The sequence below is a fragment of the Mesoplodon densirostris genome, chromosome 2 (assembly GCF_025265405.1).
Source record: "Mesoplodon densirostris isolate mMesDen1 chromosome 2, mMesDen1 primary haplotype, whole genome shotgun sequence".
NCBI classification, from domain to species: Eukaryota; Metazoa; Chordata; class Mammalia; order Artiodactyla; family Ziphiidae; genus Mesoplodon; species Mesoplodon densirostris.
The window spans coordinates 125,900,107-125,922,336 of record NC_082662.1 but is presented as its reverse complement, the minus strand read 5'-3'; the positions used below and the strand labels follow the sequence as shown (position 1 = coordinate 125,922,336).

The 22,230-nt window shown below is 40.9% G+C and overlaps 1 protein-coding gene across 1 annotated transcript in view; it reads left to right on the top strand.

Moving 5' to 3' along the window:
* Positions 1–22,230, top strand: part of KIF26B (kinesin family member 26B) — a 480,495-nt gene that overhangs the window by 418,011 nt on the left and 40,254 nt on the right. Inside the window, exon 10 of the mRNA XM_060088379.1 lies at positions 594–753. Within this exon, the coding sequence (XP_059944362.1) occupies positions 594–753 (160 nt within the window). The remainder of the gene's footprint in view (positions 1–593; positions 754–22,230) is intronic.

Sequence of the window (22,230 nt, the reverse complement as noted above, 5' to 3'; positions counted from 1 at the left end):
GGAAGTTCTCATGAACAAGTTTGTGATTTTCCCAGGGGAACTGAATGAGACTGTTTGTGCAGCACCTGGCACTTGGCAGATACTCAGCAAATACCTGGGTCTTCCCTGACTCTGCACCTGGTTATTAATTCTTCCTGGTTTTACTTTGGGTTATCAACCTGATTCTTGGCTGAGCTTTAGGTCACGGTCTCTATGACAGTCAACCAAAGCGGATAATCACTTATGGGCTATTTATGTTTTAATATGATCAATTTCAGAATTCTGCTACACACAGAAGATGAAGGTAAATGTAGACATTTACCTTCTCTGTGAAATTTCATCTAATTTAGCCTACATGAATTATTCATTTATTTATAGTAGGAATATCAGTAGGTTTTAGAAGATCAGTGATGTGTGGTGGACAGGATTTAAGAGGACCATGCTATTTGTTACCCCTGCATAATTTTGTAGGGGTTTCCTACTAGGCCATGAACTTCAACCTTTTATTTCCTCTTTTTTCCCATCAGATTTCCCAAGGAGCTATATGAAGGACAGATGAGTGTTTGCCAGAACTTAACCACTTCTTTCTTCTCTTGTCTTCTCTCCTGTGACAGTGTCTGGAGGCCGCAGCCGCCTGCACCTCATTGATCTTGGCAGCTGTGTGAAAGCTCTTAGCAAAAATCGGGAAGGAGGCTCAGGTCTGTGCCTCTCACTGTCTGCTCTGGGCAATGTCATCCTGGCTCTCGTCAATGGCAGCAAACACATCCCATACAAGTAAGTGACTCTTCTACTCAAGAATGGGATGAGGAAAGCGTGGTGTGAGGACTGTGTGTGGGATTCTCTGTCCAGTGTCATCTGGGGAGAGTTGTACTACAGAGGTACAGTATGGACCACATTGTTAGTTCAGTGCCAGAAACCAGACTTCACTAACAATTGTGTAATGCATGATCTTCCAAATTCAAAGGCTATGGAAATATTTAAATTTACCCCAATGCTGACATTAGGCTGCTCAAGTCAGAAATAAGAAGAAGTTATCTCAGTTGAGGTCTCCAATCACAATTGCCATTGGTAGATTATTGTCACCATTGTACAGATGCTTTATAGTGATGAGAGCAAGGGGCATAAGATTGAATTACCCTTCCCTTAGGAATAGGGCTGCCATATTTAACCAATAAAAATATGGGATACACAGTTAAATTTGAATTTCAGATAAACAACAAATATTTTTTAGTATAAGCATCCCCCCAGTATTGCATGAGCTATATGGGGATCCTGTATTTTATTTGGTAGTCCTACTTAGGAGAACTTAAAAAGCTTGGGGAATTACCACCCACCATCCTATGCAGATGTTTATTTCACTTCCAAGATCCTTTTCCTCTTTCTGTTGCTGCTCCAAGAAGATGAAATTAGAATTACTCCTATGTCTGGAATAGCCAAAGACTTGCCATATCATCTGTGCTCATGAATGACCCAGCCCTGGAGCCATCCCTCACCACCATCACCCCAACTCATCTTTGTCATTGGACAATGTGATGATGGGATGATGGGTACTCTTCTGTTTTTTCAGGCCCTGCCAATGTCCAGCTGCACCTTCTACTAGCTATCTGAACCTTCCTTCACATCTCATAAACTGAGGGTTATAGCTGTATATCTTATCTATATCACAAGGATAAAAGGTTCAGAGTGATATGTGTATGAAAGTTTTTTGTGAAATGTGTAACACTATAGTCAATAACCAATAATGATAATGTGGTTGAGCCTATCCCCACCTATTTAAATGGAAATAACATCTACCTTACAGAGTTGCCTTGAGGATTAAGCAAATATACAGTACATTGAATCATTTTTGTTTAATCTGTAGGATCCTACAAAATACAAATTACTGTTGTGTAGGACGGAAAGGGTAAGTGGGCAGTTTGTTCTACAATAGCTGAGGTTCAGGACAAGTCCTTGAGTTCTCCTTCCCCTCTGCCCTAAGTTGATGCCAACACTGTGCCTTTATTCTCCAAGGAAGCCCATTACTAGACTACTTTAGGAAATTAAATAGAGATTATAATCTTGTCTGTCTCAATTCTTGAAATTTGGAATCCTAGGATAAACCCAGAAATGGCTTTTCTACCCCTTGTGAGGATTCTTTTCTCTGAGAAAAAATTCAAGTAGAAGGTTTATATAGTTTCATTCAGTATCATTTCTGCAGTTGAATAAAGTCAACTTGTGATTACAAGGAAAGAGGAAGGAAGGATGGAAGGAAGGAAGGGAGGGAGGGAGGAAAAGAAAGAAAGAGGAAAGAAAGAAAGGAAGGAAGGAAGAAAGAAAGAAAGAAAAGAAAGAAAGAAAGGAAAGAGAGGGAGGGAGGGAGGAAAAGAAAAAAGAAAGATAGAAAGGAAGGAAGGAAAGGAAGGAAGGAAGAAAGAAGAAAGAAAAGAAAGAAAGGAAAGGAAAGAGAGAAGAGAGGGAGGGAAAAATAAAGGTCTGCAGAGGTACTGTCAAGGTTGGAGATCTTAGAAAGGAAAGAGTTATCAGCCCTCATTGGTTTCCCTGTCCATAAAAAGGGAACCATGTCCATTAATGTAATAACTTAATAGAGCATGGCATAGACAAAATTAAAAATACCACCTTATGAGGTCACTGATTATGTATTTTACTTATATATCTCTCACATTATTTCTGTAAAGTGACATGCTTTTATGATTTCAATAAATATTTGTTGAATTGATGGTGGGAGGGATGGATGAATGCAAGCATATGAAATTACTTTTACTTTAGATAAAGTAACTTCCTTTCGGTTCCAGTAGGGTTTTATTATAAACCTAAAAGGAAACATTAAGAATTGTTTTTATTAGTAGTTCAAGGTCTCTTGTTAAATTAAACATATCTAGCATCAGCTAGCCACAACGACCTGCCCACTTGGGAGGGCTGACCAAGTGTGAAAACTCCACTCACTATTCTCTGCAGACATCTGTCTGCTTCAGTTCCCTTCCTTCCCTTCTGGCTCCGAGGGAGTGGTGATTAAAGTGTTTCTATGTCTGAAGTCGGCACAGACTTAACATAAATGTGGTGTCTATGTAAGACACAGGCATAGAGTTGTCCCCACCATCAGGATCCTTCTAGGGATCTTGCAGAGTTGCCCACTGCTTGATGCCAGGAAACATGGTGGCCTGGCCATGCGGCCGGTGCTGTCCTCCCCAAAACATTTGTTGGCAGTGCACTTGTACAGCCAGTTCTATCAGCCCTCAGTCCTTAATGCCCATCATTGTGTGTAAGCTTTCAAAGACCCTTGATGTAATATTGTTTCAGATTCTCAGCCACAGCATATATTCAATATTTGGTTCTGCAAATACATTTGCAAAGTGATTAATCAAATAGAAACTGTCTTCTTTCGAGGTACAGAAGATAAGGCAAAGATTAACTCAAATCACCCAGCCAGCTGGTGGCAGGATCAAACCGCATCACTTTTCACAGCCTCAGAGACCTTGGCAGTTCGTTGCCAATCCACTCCCCCCAACCTCATCAAGCTCTGTAATATATTAGCTGCCTTTGCTCTGCACAGCATGAGGTCTTCAGCACAGCAGGATGGCCCAGATTTCTTTTATCAGTTCAGTCAGCGCTCCAAAGCCACATCACATGGCATTTGTTAGCGTACTAAACACCTTTCCCATGTTAAACCTTGTCTTTGCAGTAGGTTCCTAAGACGGCGAAGGATTTCCTGCCCTTGCAGTTTCCTCTTGCTCCTATTCACTTACAGGAAAAAAACAGAAAACCAAACTCCACGTTCGCTACCTTCCCCCACCCTTCCAAAACACAAAAGCCCACTCATGTTTGTCACCCTGGACACTTCTGTGCTTGGAACCTGCATCATTTGTGTTTGCTTCTGGGAAATTAACTGGAATGTGCACAGAGGGGATGTAGCCTGTCCTCGTTTCTCTTCATCATCATGCCAGACTCTGTCACGTGAGCAAGCCTGAAAGCGAGTTTGTATTCATTACCCATCACAGGTGCTCCCACGGGTACCCTAGGTGTGCTCTCAATGGTTTTGACTTTGCAAATGATATTGCCTTTAGATATGACACATGCAAGTGCAGAACAGGTTCCCAGCCTCAGCCACGACGTAGCACAGGCTCGCTGACCAATCCAAGTGCCATAAATCAATCCCAAATGGTGACACCATTCAGAAAAGCATTTGGGGACAGCAGGGAGACCACCAAGGGCTCCAACCTCCTAGTCAGTTCTGCACTGACAGGCTACACAAAACTCCCTAACTTTGGGGAACCTTTTGTCTAGGGGAAGCTGTCATAGTCCTAAGCGTTTTGACAGTACATTTGCCAATTTCCTTCCATCGCTCAGCCATTTGCTATTCCTCACCACTTCTTGGGCAGTAAGGTTGTAGGAGCCTTCCCTTCGATAGATGAGAAAAATTAGGCAGAGACGTCGAAATGAATTCCCATGCCAAAAACAAGTGTTGCGGGCACACACCACTAGAATTGGTGCCCAGAAGGGCCACCACAAGCATCTGGCAGTGTGCACTTAGCTTTGGCTAAAGTGCTGTTATGTCCCAGCTGATCTGCAGGACTACAGTCTTTCCAGAGACTTGGAAATTCTAACGACCACCCAGTTCTCTCGAAATAGAATTTTTCGTCCCATTTAGGTGTCTGGTTAGGTGAAGCATACCCTTCACACTTACTTTAAGCCTGAAACATTTTTCCTTCATTTGTAACTGTTATTCCATTTGGATAAATAATTACTTTAATAGGCCAAATGGTCTATTTGATTATTTGCCAACAAGATGCTGTCCTCTGTTTCTAAACAACAGATATGTTATCATGTCCTGGCTTCCATTGAACAAGAGGTCATGGAAAGTCATTCTGTGACCCTCTCGTGTTGTGTCTGTCTGAGATGCTATTCCCACGTAGCTTGAAGCATGGTTCTGCATGAACAATCCCATGATCGAATTGGTGCTCGATGCCTTTCTTTTATGGTTTTGGTCTGTGGTTCAGACCAAGACCAAATCCTTGTGTTTTGGAATCTGTCACTGACATACTCTGGGGCTCAGGCAGCTGACTGCCTCGTGCCCTTCTTCTCTCTGGAGAAGCAGGTGGAGCTTGAGGCAGTTTGTTGTCATGAGCTTCAGTCTGCAGGCAAACACCACTGCAGGGGCCACTTTCAAAGTGGTTATTCTCCAAAAGTGATAAGGATGCCTGTCATCAGGATCTGGAACAGGAGCACTTTTCCTCCTAAGGCCCTAGTGAGGAGTCAGGTCACGTTTAAGAGAAAAGCAGTGGGGCTTCCCTGGTGGCGCAGTGGTTGGGAGTCCGCCTGCCAATGCAGAGGACACGGGTTCATTCCCCAGTCCGGGAAGATCCCACATGCCACGGAGCGGCTGGGTCTGTGAGCCATGGCCGCCAAACCTGCGTGTCCGGAGCCTGTGTTCCGCAACAGGAGAGGCCACGGCAGTGAGAGGCCCATGTACCGCAAAAAAAAAAAAAAAAAAGAGAGAGAGAGAAAAGCAGCATCAGAGCACAGCATTTCATTCAAACCAGCAAGCATCACTAGAGACTCAAATTCAAGTTGGTGACTTGTGGAGAAATGACAGTTTGTAAATAGAGGCAACTTTTTCAAAATGTTAACAACTCTTCTCATCCGTGCTGGAACCTGCAGGCCTAAGATTTCATAAGGCCTTTACAGGGCTTGCATCTCTGAAGAATGTGGACATTCCCATGCCTTGCTTTGAAAAATATTTTCCCCCGGTAGCCATTTAGATACTGGGTTTGTCTCTGCTTTCTCAGAACTGGAAACCCACTCAGTGTCTGGGAAGCTAGAGAAAGGAGCTCATGACCAATATGAGCTACAGTACTCAGTTCCCCTGACTCACACGGGCGACAAAAGGTTTGCTCCTCGTGACTCAAATGCATATTATTTACAAAATGAAATTAAATAGATATTTTCCAGGAAAAATGCAAAAGAATATCAATTCTCCAGATTTACTTAAGATAGCATGTAATGGAGAGAAGCTCTGTGTAAGAATCTTTGTGTGTGTGATATGAGACACATACATATGCAAATTTAGCCACCTTTAAATGTACATTAATGCTGTATTATCTCCTCCTGATTTACAGGGAGAACATCAATTTAGAACTATTTGCACAAACTCCAGATACCAGTTTATAGCATTCCCTATTTAGAAATAAAATAACCAAAGTCTCAGGTTGCCAAGCAACTGCAGCAATGATAATTCTTAGTGTTGCTGCTTCAAAAATATCCATTTTTATACATTTTAATGACTGTTAGGATGCAGAGAAAGTAAGTTCAGAAAATCACCAGCACATAAGTCTCTTTTGTATGAGATTTTAGCATCTCTTTCCTTTCATCCTTCCCTCCTACCTCTGTTTGCTTCCCTGGCCAGTGGTATCTTCACATATAATTATGAAAATTTTCAGAGATTGCTATTATTTTCTTAAGAGTTGAGGCATCAACTACCAGTAAATGAACTCTGCCACATTTATCACAGAAGCATGCAGGTCACTCAGGGAGAAATGAGGCTGTCTGGGGATCGGCTGGGATCACAAGCCCTGGGTTCAAGCCTTGGTCCTTCCACCGCTGGTTTGACACATAAACTGTGCGCATCATCCTTTTTGTTCCCAAGGGGACCCCTTTGTGCCCCCTCACAGAGCAGATTGTTAGGCCCCCAACTCAGTCATGATCCTTGGTAGCAAAGCCATGGCATATATTTTTCTTTGTCTACCACGCTAGTCCCTCTTGGATAATGAGCTTATGGTTTTAGGACTGAGCAGAAATCAGGAGGTTTCTTCATTTCCCTTTTGGCTTTTCAAGAGGTTTTCTTCCTTTATGTTCAATTTCTGAGAGTCCTAATCAGACTCTCTTCTCTTCAGATTCTGAACCAGTTGGCAAATAGATACAAGAGTATGGTTGGGAATTAAAATTCTCCATCTGCTGAATCCTAGCAGAGTGGAAGGAGGTCTCCACCTATCCCCCCACAAGCATAGACCCCAGGACTCAGGAATGGGCAGAACTGGATCAGCAGAGCAATCCCTTACCCATACAGCCACATGGCTCAAGAGGAGGGATGTGTGTAACCTACAGGGGGACAGAAAAACAGACAGCATTGGGCTGTACGTGCCCATGGACGTGTTTACCAGCACCACCAGTCAGACCTTTTTCCTCCTGTGAGAAGAAGTAAATAAAAGGGCAGAGGGCTTCCCTGGTGGCGCAGTGGTTAAGAGTCCGGCTGCCGATGCAGGGGACACGGGTTCGTGGCCCGGTCCGGGAGGATCCCACATGCTGTGGAGCAACTAAGCCCGTGCACCACAACTACTGAGCCTGCGCGTCTGGAGCCTGTGCTCCACAACGGGAGAGGCCGCGACGGTGAGAGGCCCACGCACCGCGATGAAGAGTGGCCCCCGCTCGCCGCAACCAGAGAAAGCCCTCGTGCGGAAACGAAGACCCAACACAGCCAAAAATGAATATTAAAAAAAAAAAAAGAAAAAAAAGGACATTAAGAAGGATGGGAACTTTGTTCTCCTTCTTTCCAAGGGGTTAGAGATTCCTGATTTATGGACTTGCTGGGTCATAGGGAGAAGGAAAAACTCGTTTCCGTTACTTGTTTTCTGGGTTTCCAGCTCGGATCCAGGTGGTTGGCGTGTGCATATGTGAGCTCTGGGTGAGGGCTCTTCCACGGTGTGAGCGTGGTGACAACAGCTCGTGTCATCGTTTCCTTACTGTGCATCCGGAGCTGCTCTAAATGCTTCCTGGGTGTTTAATTCTACCGAGAGCCTCATGGCATAGATACTACTATGGTCGTACTCGTACTACAGATGGAGAAATTGCAACAAGAGGAGGAAGTGACTTGTCCATGTCTACACGGCTGGTAGGCAACAGGGCTACTCCACTGTCTCCTGGTATATCACCACGTCCTAACACAGTGTCCGGAATGCGGTGGTGCTCAATCAACATCTGTTGAAATAACAAACGAGGCCAGACAATGGATCTAATGTATCTGCGAAGCTTAAATATGTGCAGTAGGTTGTAACTGAAAGCGTGCGTCCCAGGCGTGGGACCACCTGTGTCCAGCTGTCCATTCAGGGTCATCTCCTGGCCTCACCTTTTCTGTGACAGTGAAGCCAGATACTTGTGACAGTGAAGAAAGTGAAATACGGAAGATGAGGACGGGAAAGAACTCTCCCTTCCAGAACCTAAGCCACTTGGCAGGGCTGAATCAGAGGAACCCAACAGTCCCAATCCCATACTCTGGGCACCTCCAGCAGACAATCTCAGCAAATCTCAGCTATTTCACAAATCTTCTTCTCTTTCTTAATTTCTGTCATCTTTCTCATGTAAGAGCCTGAAAGTTCATGTAACCATTTCATGTACCCCATTAATGGGAAAAGCTGCAGAATGCTCTGATGCTCTCTTAGGATACAAGACCCCCAGACAGCCCTCCTGCCTGGCCTCCAGCACAAGAAGTGTGACCATCTCCCACACTGGAGACTGCACATGGGCACAGCCTCCCGATAAGACAGTTTCCAGCCCTCTTCCCCCTTGGTGGCAGCTTCTGTAGGTGCGTTGAAGCATTCCTAAGTGAATAGATTCCTGTCAAGAATAGGAGAGGTTATCACCCAGTCTGAGTCTTGAAGTTCTGCTGAGCAAGAAAGGTAAGGAAGGGAGAGGCAAGAGGTGAGGATGACAGCAAGGCTGTCAGGGCATGAGATAATGAGCTTCCTCCAACACCTGTCTAATGATAGAAGCTTTGGGCATTTCCACAATCGCAGATGAGGTAGTCAAACTATCAACTGGAATTTTGAAGTTTCTTCAGCTGGGCTCCCAGAGAAGTATGTGAAGTCAAATATCTGTGGTTTCCAAAAGAGATGAATTGTGACATGGGCCCAGGAGGTGACACTGAGCCGAGACCAGGGAGGCATGGGTCCTCGTGCCAGGGCCACTGCCCACCTCCAAACACTCAGACACTCTTCCTGCGCTTTTCATTCTCCACCAGCTAAATCAGAATAACCATCTTCTTTACCTCAGAAACATGGTAGGTACCATTGAGACAATGTCTGCGATAGCCCTTTAAAGAAACATGCTTCAAAGGCAAAAATATGACTGTTTTAATATATTTCAAAATATTATAACCCAGACTGATCTGGCACTATCATATCTTTTTATCTTGATTTTAAACATATGTGTTGCTTTTGGCCAAGTGGATTATAATTACCTTTTGTTGAAACAGAAGCTTCATGCATTTTTCAACAAGAGTTTGTGTGCCTAATGTACAGGGTCACTGCCAGATACAGACATCTAATTTAAGAGAACGCAACCCTAAGTACTCTGCACAAAAAGAGAAGTAACAGGTTCCTTAGGAAGTGAAGGACTCCACCCGCCACCTCCCTCAGTGAGGCCATCAGGCCTGAGAGTGGGTGGAGGTTGTGGGTGAGCAGAGGGTGCTGTACCCCCAGTTGCATCTGTCTGGCCCACTGACCACTGCCATTCAAATGTTTAAAGGTACAAATTTTTCATATAATATGGCCTTTGAATACAAGCCACGTCCTTCTGGTGCTCTGCCAGAGACAGTGATGTGTTCCAGCCCTGACTGTGTTAGATTTCCTGAGAGAAGGGTTTTTCTTCCAAAGAGATTTTTAAGGCTGACCTTGATGATACAAATCTTACCTTACACTTTAGATCCCAAGTGATACATAAAGTTTATTATTCATGAAGCATAGTACTATTCTGATCAGCAAGGTGAATTTTGGCCCAAAGGACCCAGCTGAGTGAGGAGTTTAAGCACCTAATTTTGTTACAAGTCTGATGGAGGCTACCAAACATATACAGGAAATACTTTGAGAAATACATAGTAGAATATCTGTAAGTTCTTTGATCCATTTAGTCATTCATTATCTATTAATTAAAAAATACTTATTGGACCCCTACAATACACAAGACACTGGAAATATAACAGAGAAACATAGATGATCTCCACTCCTGGACAATTTACAGTGTAGGGGAGATAGAGACATAAACAGCCAAGTCCCACACCTGGTAATATGCAACAGCGGTGTTTAACCCGCACCTTGGAAAGGGGAACCCAAGCAAGGCTGAGGGAATCAGAAATACTGTAGTAAAGGCTGTCTGGGGGAACTTCCCTGGCTGGCCATTGGTTAAGACTTCGCCTTCTGATGCGGGGGGTGAGGTTCGATCCCTGGTTGGGGAGCTAAGATCCCACATGCCTTGTGGCCAAAAAACCAAAAACATAAAGCAGAAGCAATATTGTAACAAATTCAATAAAGACTTTAAAAATGGTCCACATCAAAAAAATAATCTTAAAAAATAAAAGGCTGTCTGGGCAGAGGTGGTGATTCTGAAGCTCTCCTCATTGACTCCCACTCTCTCCATTCTCACTCCTCTGTTTTCCAAAGTTTCCCACAGTCCATCCTTAAATGCTTGAGCCATTTCACAGCTGTTCTGTCATTCCTTAGAATGATGTAGACATTGCCTGATACAAATCATGATAAACTACTGGGCCAAATGCAGGACTCCGAATCTATAGCTAATTGTTATCTTTAATGATAACTAATCATCATTATCACAAGTCATGTTGCTACCAGGAGAAAACAGCCTAAGGGGGAGGGCTTTAATTTAGTTTGGGGCCAATGCACATAGAGCCCAAGATGCCCTCGGGTATGCACAGGGCTCCACGATTAGTCAAGTATAGCTTGATTTAGGCACAATTAGACACTAGAAGGGATGGAGCATACAAATGAGTTGGGGCTTAATTCATTTAAAAACTGTCTTGAACATTAATAGAGCTTCAATCAGAGTATCCAACCATAAATTCTCACCTGTTTCACAACTGGTTCAGGCTTCATTGAGCATTAATAGATTTTTTTTTGCCCATGCAAATGAGGTGATAATTCACTTCATGTGTAATTGAACAATTTCCAAATAGTTATATTCATGGAGCAGTTAAGTTGTACCAAATTGTCTAATGTACCTAGCAATTTTTTAAAGTAAAATAGAGCTGAATTTTATTTTTGATATAGTAAAGAGAGAACTGAAGAAATAGAGACGGTTATGGTACATTTGTTACTACTTTGAAGAGTAGTAGACTTTAGGAGACTTTACGATATTCCTTCAGGGCAATAACCTCTATTGCTACTTATTTTTGTTTTTCCTTACCATTCTTTCTTATCCTACTCCCTACCAGCAAAATCAGTAAAAATGTTGCGGGTTTCTAGGTTTGGATGAAAGGAAGTAGTGTCAGGGCCCACAGTTTATAAGCATGCGTTTCCTAGTTCTGTGCTGCAACATGCCAATTTTACTGAGGGTTAAATACATCTGTCCTAAAGTACTGTGAGCTCTTTCCTTCAGACCACTTACCTTATGTCTCCCATGAACCTTGCATCCCCGAGCATGAAATCCTATGCTGAGGACTAGTTGCAGTTGTTGTTTGTATTGAGAGGATTTGTATGTAGTTTCCTGAACAAAGTCCAGGGAAGGCCCTAGGGCACATGACATACCTACTGTTTCCTTCTGAGGATTCTTTGTGGTGAAGGCAGAGAAGGCTTTAGTTTCATCTACCCTCCACACAGCTGCCAGAATGTGTTTTTAAAATGTAGTTCTGATGTCACCCCGTTCTTTAAATCCATCAATGGCTCCTTGTCAGCTACAGGTTCAAACCCTTTTATGGCCTATGAAGCTGTTTATAATTCGGGCCATGCCCACCTTTCTGATCATAGAAACAATGTACAGTCTCCTGAAGCCCCCATGTCCTCTCACACTCCCATGCTTTGTAGATGCTACTTCTTCTGCTTACAGTGGCCTTGTCCATTCATTCATTCATTCATTCATTCAATGAATAGTTACCAAGGACATGCTATATTCCAGGACTGGCCTGGATCTCCCTCTCTACTTAGTGAGTTTCTGCTTATTTCTCTTACATGTTTTAATTGTGAACTGTGTCATATATACAAATGTAGAAGCACACCTGCCCAATCTATAAAATAACAAGTTAAATACCTGTGTGCCCACAACCCAGGTTAGGAAATAGAACATTTCAATGCCTCGGAAGGCCCCTGTGTGCTCTTCTGTGATTGTGCCGCCCTCCCACCTTTTCCAGAGGAGACCACTGTGCTGAAAAAGTTTTGTGTTTACAATCCTTTTGCTTGACTTACAATTTTACCACCTAAATTTGTATCCTTAAAAACTATATTGTTTAGTTTTGTCTGTTTTTGAACTTCACATACATAGAATCATACTCTCCCTGGCCCTTCTATAACTTACTTTTTTCAATTAGTATTTCATTTTGACATCCATATTGATGTGTGTAGCTATAGTTTATTAATTTTCATTGATGTGTGAGTTTTTCATTGTGGGAGGATATCTAACCCATGTCTGCATCTGATGAGATGATCACATGGCTTTCCTCCTTTAATTCTTTAATATGGTAAACTACATAAATCAAGTTTCTAATAGTAAAAATTCTGGCATTCCTTCCTGCATCTCCTTCAAGCCTTATCTCAAATATTATCTCCTCTTTGAAGCCTTCTCTGATCTCTTTTCCTCCCTCCCAATTCTTTGCTCCAGAAAAGTTGTTTCCCTCCTCTAATCCCCTATGGCATTCTGTAGGTATTTCACTGTAGGCACTGATGTTATATTTTAATTATTTGTTTACATGCATATCTCTCCTGCCACATGAGCTCAGCAAGATAATGATAAAATCTTTTTCTTCAGCTTCCTTATTATTTTTGCACTAATTTGAATTAAACTAACTTGATCTAAACCCTACCTCTTAGTAGCAGAGATGAGTCAGACATCTGCCTTCAACCTGTGATGGCCTGCCTCACTACCTGGAGGATACTGTGGGCCCCCAGACTTGCACTGTGGCCATCAGAGCCCCATTCTCAACTAGTACAAAGTGCATCTTTTTTGCATTGTCAGCTGTTTAGGACAGGCACTGAAGGAGAGGCACTGAAGCTATAGCACTACTTTCTGAATCAGATATAGAGCAAAATTATATTCACTCTACTAGGTTATTTTGACAATTCATCAAGCATCTATGATGTATAAAGCATTATTCTAAGCATTAGGGCTGATGCACAAAGCTTACAGATGAGTTGGACAGAAGAAACCAATACATAAATTAGAATGCAAGGCATAATAAAGCAGTTTAAAGCCGCATGATAAAGCACATTCAAGGAAGAGGTGAGAAGTTCCAGTAAGTCATCAGTGAATATGCCTTCTCTGATGATAACAAAATAAATACTAGATATGAATATAGATTCTTATTTACTGCTACAGCCCTCCAAATGTCTAGAATTTGGCAGAAGCAAATATACCTTAGAGTTCATCCAAGAGATTTCCTTACTCAGACTACGTCTTTATTATAATCATATCTTGCATGGCTTTGAAGTTGGTGCCCTACGGATCTAAGTATAGGGAAGTTCCAGGACTGCATTAGAGCCCTAAGGAAAGGCTGTCGTTGTGACTAACTAATGTCCCCAGGTTTGGGAATGGCAGCCCATCTTTTGACAATAATGTAAATTTTGAGCTACATCTAGAAAACATTGTACCCTGGTGCCAAGAAGGACAGTTAGGCTATGTGTGGATGGGGCTTCATCAGCTCTTGTGACTAAATTTTCACAATAAGGGAGATGGTAGTTTCTCCTTTGTAAAGTCCAGGAAGTGCCTGCAAGCCCTTCCAACTTCTGGGTAATTTAACCTCCGCCCACTCTAGGATAATGGACAAATCCACAGCGCAGATCTCTACCCACTGTGGCCTCCTTGAAAATCAAATTCTGAAAAAGCAAACTTCCCTGCTTGATTACTTGCTGGAATAATGAAACCTGTCTCAGCCCCTGCTTGATGATTTCCTTTGGAAAAGGAGAGTAGCCACTTTCAAAAAACCATACAATTTGACCTTTCCAAAAGCCAAAGGTTTTTGCTCACCAAAGTCATTCATTTGAGCCTATAATTTGTAAATGAAAGGAACCAAGGGACTATTCCTCTAAAAGCTTTTTGAATGAGTTTGAATCGCCCTTTGGCATTAAGTCCTCTGTTCAAGACCCATTTAAGGACCCGTTTCACATGGTCTTGGAACCATGGGTAGTGCGCAAAAGCAATAAGAGTAGCAAAGCTACCACTTTTGGAGTATTTGCTAGGTACAAGCCCAGTCTATACAATACAAATATTCTGTTTTCATCTTCACACCAACCCTAGAGGTAGATGCTATTGTTTCTCCCATTTTACAGATGAAGATCCTGAGACAAAGAAATGTGAAGCAAATTGACCTCCTCCTCCTTCTCCATCATCATCATTACCACCACCATCATCTAGTGCTTACTATGTGCCACTGCCTATACTCACTTCTTTGTATTTATTTTTTTAACTCATTTCATCTTCGTGACAACTCCATGAAATCAGTACTACAAATTGACCAAAGGAGGTTTACTCCAAATTTCCTTTGTCACGGCAGCCAGGAGCATGCAGAAGCAGATAACAGAAATCTCTGTAGCCACACTTGATTTAGCACTGTTATTGGAGCTGGTAAGGGAAAAATTATAAACAAGCAAAGTTTGACTACTGTGCCTCACTACCACCTCTCCCATCAATTCTGTGCCTCTTCCTCCCAATGAGTACCTCCCTCACCCCCTCCACAGGTACCCTGTACCTTGGTGATGTCTGGAAATGCCCAGTGCCTGCCACTCCACCACCATCCTCCTGGTTATACTGCTGTTAAGAGCCCCCAGTGCCCTAGACCTCATTTTACTCTATACCTTCATCAAAACTGATCTTCCCTGTGGGCTCTCCCTTCACGCCTTGCTTCATGGTAAGATAATGTGCTCTCGTAGGTCAAATTAGAAAGATATTATCTAGAGACAGCAGAAAAAAGAACTACAATCCTGCAGCCTATGGAACAAAAACCAAATTCACAGAAAGATGGATAAGATGAAAAGGCAGAGGGCTATGTACCAGATGAAGGAACAAGATAAAACCCCAGAAAAACAACTAAATGAAATGGAGATAGGCAATCTTCAAGAAAAAGAATTCAGAATAATGATAGTGAAGATGATCCAGAACCCCAGAAAAAGAATGGAGGCAAAGATCGAGAAGATGCAAGAAATGTTTAACAAAGACCTGGAAGAATTAAAGAACAAACAAACAGACATGAACAATACAATAACTGAAATGAAAAATACACTAGAAGGAATCAATAGCAGAATAACTGAGGCAGAAGAACGGATAAGTGACCTGGAACACAGAATGGTGGAATTCACTGCTGCGGAACAGAATAAAGAAAAAAAAAATGAAGACAGCCTAAGAGACCTCTGGGAAAACATTAAATGCAAAAACATTCGCATTATAGGGGTCCCAGAAGGAGAAGAGAGAGAGAAAGGACCCGAGAAAATATTTGAAGAGATTATAGTTGAAAATACCCCTAACGTGGGAAAGGAAATAACCACCTCAGTCCAGGAAGTGCAGAGAGTCCCATACAGAATAAACCCAAGGAGAAACACGCCAAGACACATAGTAATCAAATTGGCAAAAATTAAAGACAAAGAAAAATTATTGAAAGCAGCAAGGGAAAAATGAACAAAAATATACAAGGGAACTCCCATAAGGTTAACAGCTGATTTCTGAGCAGAAACTCTACAAAGCCAGAAGGGAGTGGCATGATATACTTAAAGTGATGAAAGAGAAGAATCTACAACCAAGATTACTCTACCCAGCAAGGATCTCATTCAGATTTCACAGAGAAATCAAAAACTTTACAGACAAGCAAAAACTAAGAGAATTCAGCACCACCAAACCAGCTCTACAACAAATGCTAAAGGAACTTCTCTAAGTGGGAAATACAAGAGAAGAAAAGGACCTACGAAAACAAACCCAAAACAATTTTAAAAATGGTAATAGGAACATACATATTGATAATAACCTTAAATGTGAATGTATTAAATGCTCCACCCAAAAGACACAGGCTTGCTGAATGGATACAAAAACAAGACCCATATATATGCTGTCTACAAGAGACCCACTTCAGACCTAGGCACACATACAGACTGAAAGTGAGGGGACGGAAAAAGATATTCCATGCAAATGGAAATCAAAAGAAAGCTGGAGTGGCTATACTCATATCAGATAAAATAGACTTTAAAATAAAGAATGTTACAAGAGACAAGGAAGGACACTGCATAATGATCAAGGGATCAATCCAAGAGGAAGATATAACAATAATAAATATATATACACCAACATAAGGCAACTGCTAACAGCTCTAAAAGAGGAAATCGACAGTAACACAATAATAGTGGGGGATTTTAACACCTCACTTACACCAATGGACAGATCATCCAAACAGAAAATTAGTAAGGAAACACAAGCTTTAAAGGACACAATAGATCAGATAGATTTAATTGATATTTATAGGACATTCCATCCAAAATCAACAGATTATACTTTCTTCTCAAGTGTGCACGAAACATTCTCCAGGATAGATCACATCCTGGGTCAAAAATCAAGCCTCAGTAAATTTAAGAAAATTTAAATCATATCAAGCATCTTTTCTGACCACAATGCTATGAAATTAGAAATCAATTACAGGGAAAAAAAAGTAAAAAACACAAACACATGGAGGCTAAACAATACTTTACTAAATAACCAAGAGATCACTGAAGAAATCAAAGAGGAAATCAAAAAATACCTAGAGACAAATGACAGTGAAAACACGATGATCCAAAACCTATGGGATGCAGCAAAAGCACTTCTAAGAGGGAAGCTTGTAGCTATGCAAGCCTACCTCAAGAAACAAGAAAAATCTCAAATAAACAATATAATGTTACACCTAAGGGAACTAGAGAAAGAAGAACAAACAAAACCCAAAGTTAGCAGAAGGAAAGAAATCATAAAGATCAGAGCAGAAATAAATGAAATAAAAACAAAACAATAGCAAAGATCAATAAAACTAAAAGCTGGTTCTTTGAGAAGATAAACAAAATTGATAAACCATTAGCCAGACTCATCAGGAAAAAGAGGGAGAGGACTCAAATCAATAAAATTAGACATGAAAAAGGAGAAGTTACAACAGACACTGCAGAAATACAAAGCATCCTAAGAGACTACTGCAAGCAACTCTATGCCACTAAAATGGACAACCTGGAAGAAATGGACAAATTCTTAGAAAGATATAACCTTCCAAGACTGAACCAGGAACGAATAGAAAATATGAACAGACAAATCACAAATAATGAAATTGAAACTGTGATTAAAAATCTTCCAACAGGGCTTCCCTGGTGGCGCAGTGGTTGAGAGTCCGCCTGCCGAGGCAGGGGACACGGGTTCGTGCCCTGGTCTGGGAAGATCCCTCATGCCGTGGAGCGGCTGGGCCCGTGAGCCATGGACGCTGAGGCTGCGCGTCCGGAGCCTGTGCTCCACAACGGGAGAGGCCACAACAGTGAGAGGCCCGCATACCACAAAAAAAAAAAAAAAAAAAAAACACACACAAAAATCTTCCAACAAACAAAAGTACAGGACCAGATGGCTTCACACATGAATCCTATCAAACATTTAGAGAAGAGCTAACACCCATCCTTCTCAAACTCTTCCAAAAACTTGCAGAGGAAGGAATACTCCCAAACTCATTCTATGAGGCCACCATCACCCTGATACCAAAACCAGACAAAGATACTACAACAAAAGAAAATTGCAGACCAATATCACTGATGAATATAGATGCAAAAATCCTCAGCAAAATACTAGCAAACAGAATCCAACAACACATTAAAAGGATCATACACTATAGTCAAGTGGGATTTATCCCAGAGATGCAAGGATTCTTCAATATATGCAAATCAATCAATCTGGTACACCATATTAACAAATTGAAGAAGAAAAACAATTTGATCATCTCAATAGATGCAGAAAAAGCTTTTGACAAAATTCAACACCGATTTATGATAAAAACTCTCCAGAAAGTGGGCATAGTGGGAACCTACTTCAACATAATAAAGCCCATATATGACAAACCCACAGCAAACATCACTCTCAATGGTGAAAAACTGAAAGCATTTCCTCTAAGATCAGGAGCAACACAAGCATGCCCAATCTCGTGACTATTATTCAACATAGTTTTGGAAGTCCTAGCCATAGTAGTCAGAGAAGAAAAAGAAATAAAAGGAAGACAAATTGGAAAAGAAGAAGTAAAAATGTCACTGTTTGCAGATGACATGATACTATACAGAGAGAATCCTAATGATGCCACCAGAAAACTACTAGAGCTAATCAAAGAATTTGGTAAAATTCCAGGATATTAAAAATAAAAATTTATGCAGAGAAATCTCTTGCATTCCTATACACTAATGATGAAAAATCTGAAAGGGAAATTAAGGAATCACTCCTATTTATCATTGCAACAAAAAGAATAAAATACCTAGGAATAAACCTATCTAAGGAGACAAAAGACCTGAATGCAGAAAACTATAAGACACTGATGAAAGAAATTAAAGATGATACCAACAGATGGAGAGATATACCATTTTCTTGGATTGGAAGAATCAATATTGTGAAAATGACTATACTACCCAAAGCAATCTACAGATTCAATGCAATGCCTATCAAATTACCAATGGCATATTTTACAGAACTAGAACAAAAAATCTTAAAATTTGTATGGAGACACAAAAGACCCCAAATAGCCAAAGCAGTCTTGAGGGAAAAATACAGAGCTGGAGGAATCAGACTCCCTGACTTCAGACTATACTACAAAGCTAGGGTCATCAAGACAATATAGTACTGGCACATAAACAGAAATGTAGATTGTTGGAACAGGATAGAAAGCCCAGAAATAAACCCACGCACCTATAGTCAACTAATCTATGACAAAGGAGGCAAGGACAGACAATGGAGAAAGGACAGTCTCTTCAATAACTTGTGCTGGGAAAACTGAACAGCTACATGAAAAAGAATAAAATTAGAACACTCCCTAACACCATACACAAAAATAAACTCAGAATGGGTTAGAGACCTAAATGTAAGACTGGACACTATAAAACTCTTAGAGGAAAACATAGGAAGAACACTCTTTGACATAAATCACAGCGAGATATTTTTTGATCCACCTTCTAGAGTAATGGAAATAAAAACAAAAATAAACAAATGGGACCTAATGAAACGTAAAGGCTTTTGCACAGCAAAGGAAACCATAAATAAGACGAAAAGACAACCCTCAGAATGGCAGAAAATATTTGCAAATGAATCATCGGACAAAGGATTAATCTCCAAAATATATAAACAGCTCATGCAGCTCAATATTAAAGAAACAAACAACCCAATCCAAAAATGCTCAGAAGACCTAAATAGACATTTCTCCAAAGAAGATACACAGATTGCCAACAAACACATGAAAGAATGCTCAACATCACTAATCAACAGAGAAATGCAAATCAAAACTACAATGAGGTATCACCTCACACCAGTTAGAATGGGCATCATCAGAAAATCTACAAACAACAAATGTTGGAGAGGGTGTGGGGAAAAGAGAACCCTCTTGCACTGTTGGTGGGAATGTAAATTGATACAGCCACTATGGAGAACAGTATGGAGGTTGCTTAAAAAACTAAAAATAGAATTACCATATGACCCAGCCATCCCACTACTGGGCATATACCCAGAGAAAACCATAATTCAAAAAGACACATGCACCCCAATGTTCATTGCAGCACTATTTACAATAGCCAGGTCATGGAAGCAACCTGAATGCCCATCGACAGACAAATGGATAAAGAAGATGTGGTACATATATACAGTGGAATATTAGCCATAAAAAGGAACGAAATTGGGTCATATGTAGAGACGTGGATGCATCTAGAGAGTGTCATACAGAGTGAAGTAAGTCAGAAATAGAAAAACAAATACTGTATATTAACGCATATATGTGGAACCTAGAAAATGGTACAGATGAACCAGTTTGCAGTACAGAAATTGAGACACAGAAGTAGAGAAAAAACGCATGGACACCTAGGGGGAAAGTGGCAGGAGTTGGTGGTGGTGGTGATGGGATGAATTGGGAGATTGGGATTGGCATGTGTACACTGATGTGTATAAAATGGATGAGTAATAAGAAAATAAATAAATAAATAAGTAAACATTTTAAAAAATAAAATAAAAAGTCTAGAAATAACAAATGCTGGAGAGGGTGTGGAGAAAAGGGAACAAAAAACAAAAACAAAAACAAAAGTAGTATCTAGTAATTGTCTAACAGTAGACAAGAGTTCCCTTTCTTCCCAACCTTATCAATGCTTGTATTGTCTGGTTTAAAAAATATTTGGCCATCAGGTGGGTTCTTAATGGCATATCATTATAATTTTCATTTGCATCTTCCAGATTACTAATAAGGTTGAGTATCTTCTCATGTTTGTTAGTTATTTCTCCCCTTTTGTATAGCTCTTATTCAAATCTTTTGCCTATTTTTCTACAGAGTTGTTTATCTTTTTGTTTATCGATTCATAGGGATCCTTTGTGAACTCTGGATTCTACTATTTTGCAAATAGTTTCTCTCACACCATTTATTGAATTCCCACTGATCTGCAGTGCTCCTTTGCTTGTATAACAAGTATCCAAATATGTATGTGTCTGTCTCTGGGCTCCCTATCCTATGCCAATACCAGACTGTCTTAATTATTTGGGCTTTTGCAATTTTCTTTATAGTATGTTTGTTCTTCATTGTTTTAATTTCTGCGCTTTACTATTTCATTCCTTCTGCTTTATTTTGCTGTTCTTTATCTCCCGTCTTAAGATGGCTACTTAGCTTTAACAATTTTCACTCTTTCTTATTCTATAAACGCTTAGTTCTGTACATTACCCACTAAGTACTGCTTTGTTATAGCCTCAAGTTCTGATAATGATGATTATTTTCACTATCATTAGTTCAAAATATTTTCTCTTTTTCACTATAGTAACTTTTTTTTTTTTTTTTTTTTTTCTTTTTGCGGTATGTGGGCCTCTCACTGTTGTGGCCTCTCCCGTTGCGGAGCACAGGCTCCGGATGCGCAGGCCCAGTGGCCATGGCTCACGGGCCCAGCCGCTCCGCGGCATATGGGATCCTCCCAGACCGGGGCACGAACCCGTATCCCCTGCATCGGCAGGCGGACTCTTAACCACTGCGCCACCAGGGAGGCCCTATAGTAACTTTTTTGATCCATGGGTTATTTAGAATAATTTACTAATTTTCACAATTATTTGGAATCAATTTGTCCTTTTTGAGGCTTGCTTTTAGTCAGTGCTAGGGCAGATACAGAGCACCTAGGGTTACTTTGACCACTGTTGGAGGACTCTAACATTCTTCTTATTATTGACCCCTTTGGAGCACTCTGTCCAATGCTCCATGTATTAGCAGGTCTTTCCCCTCTGCTTGAACATAAATTATTCCCAACCCCAGGGGACAGACTCTCTCTCTTTCTCTCCAAGTCTTCTCTTTCTTTCTATATTTTGCCCTGAAAATTTTAGCTGTCTTGGCCTCCCCAAATTCTAAACTGTCTCCTCAATTCAGCAAGGTCACTGCCTGGCTCTGTTTGAGCTCCTCTGTTCTGTGGCCTGGAAGTCCTCCCTGGACAGTGAACTGGGCAAGTACAGGGCCCACCTCATTTGCTTCCCTTCTCTCAAAGATTACTTTCCTCTGTTGTCCATTGCCCAGTATCCAAAACCCCTTTTTTCTAATATTTTGTTTGGTTTTCTAGTTATTTAAGGCTGGAGGATAAATCCAGGTCCTGTTTGTCCAACATGGCCAGAAGCAGAAATTGCTCATTCCTGATCATTTCTTTCTTTTTTTTTTTTTTTTTTTGCTTAATTTTTTTTTATCTCCTTAAACATCTTAATTTCTTTAAACACGTTAATCTACTTTTTGTTGTTTATCTGTAACCTACTGTTTGAACATCTCTTTCTGCCATCTGTTGTTTCTGCTGGGTCTATCTCATGGTGCCTTGTTTCTTTGTGTGTTTATTTTTGCCCAGGGGGGACTCATTTTTGTTGGCATTTTAGTTGTGAGAATTCTTTGAGACCTTTTATAAAGATGGTTTACTTTAGCATTTGTATTTATTTCTACTTGGTGCCTGGGATTACTACCAGTTGAGGATACTCGAAATAATATTCTCAGCTTGAAACATTTTGGGTCCCCCAGGTATTGAGAATTAATTAAGACTGCAAACCTACATTAACTCAGACTTTGGTTCCAAATTCTCAGGATAATTTCTTTCT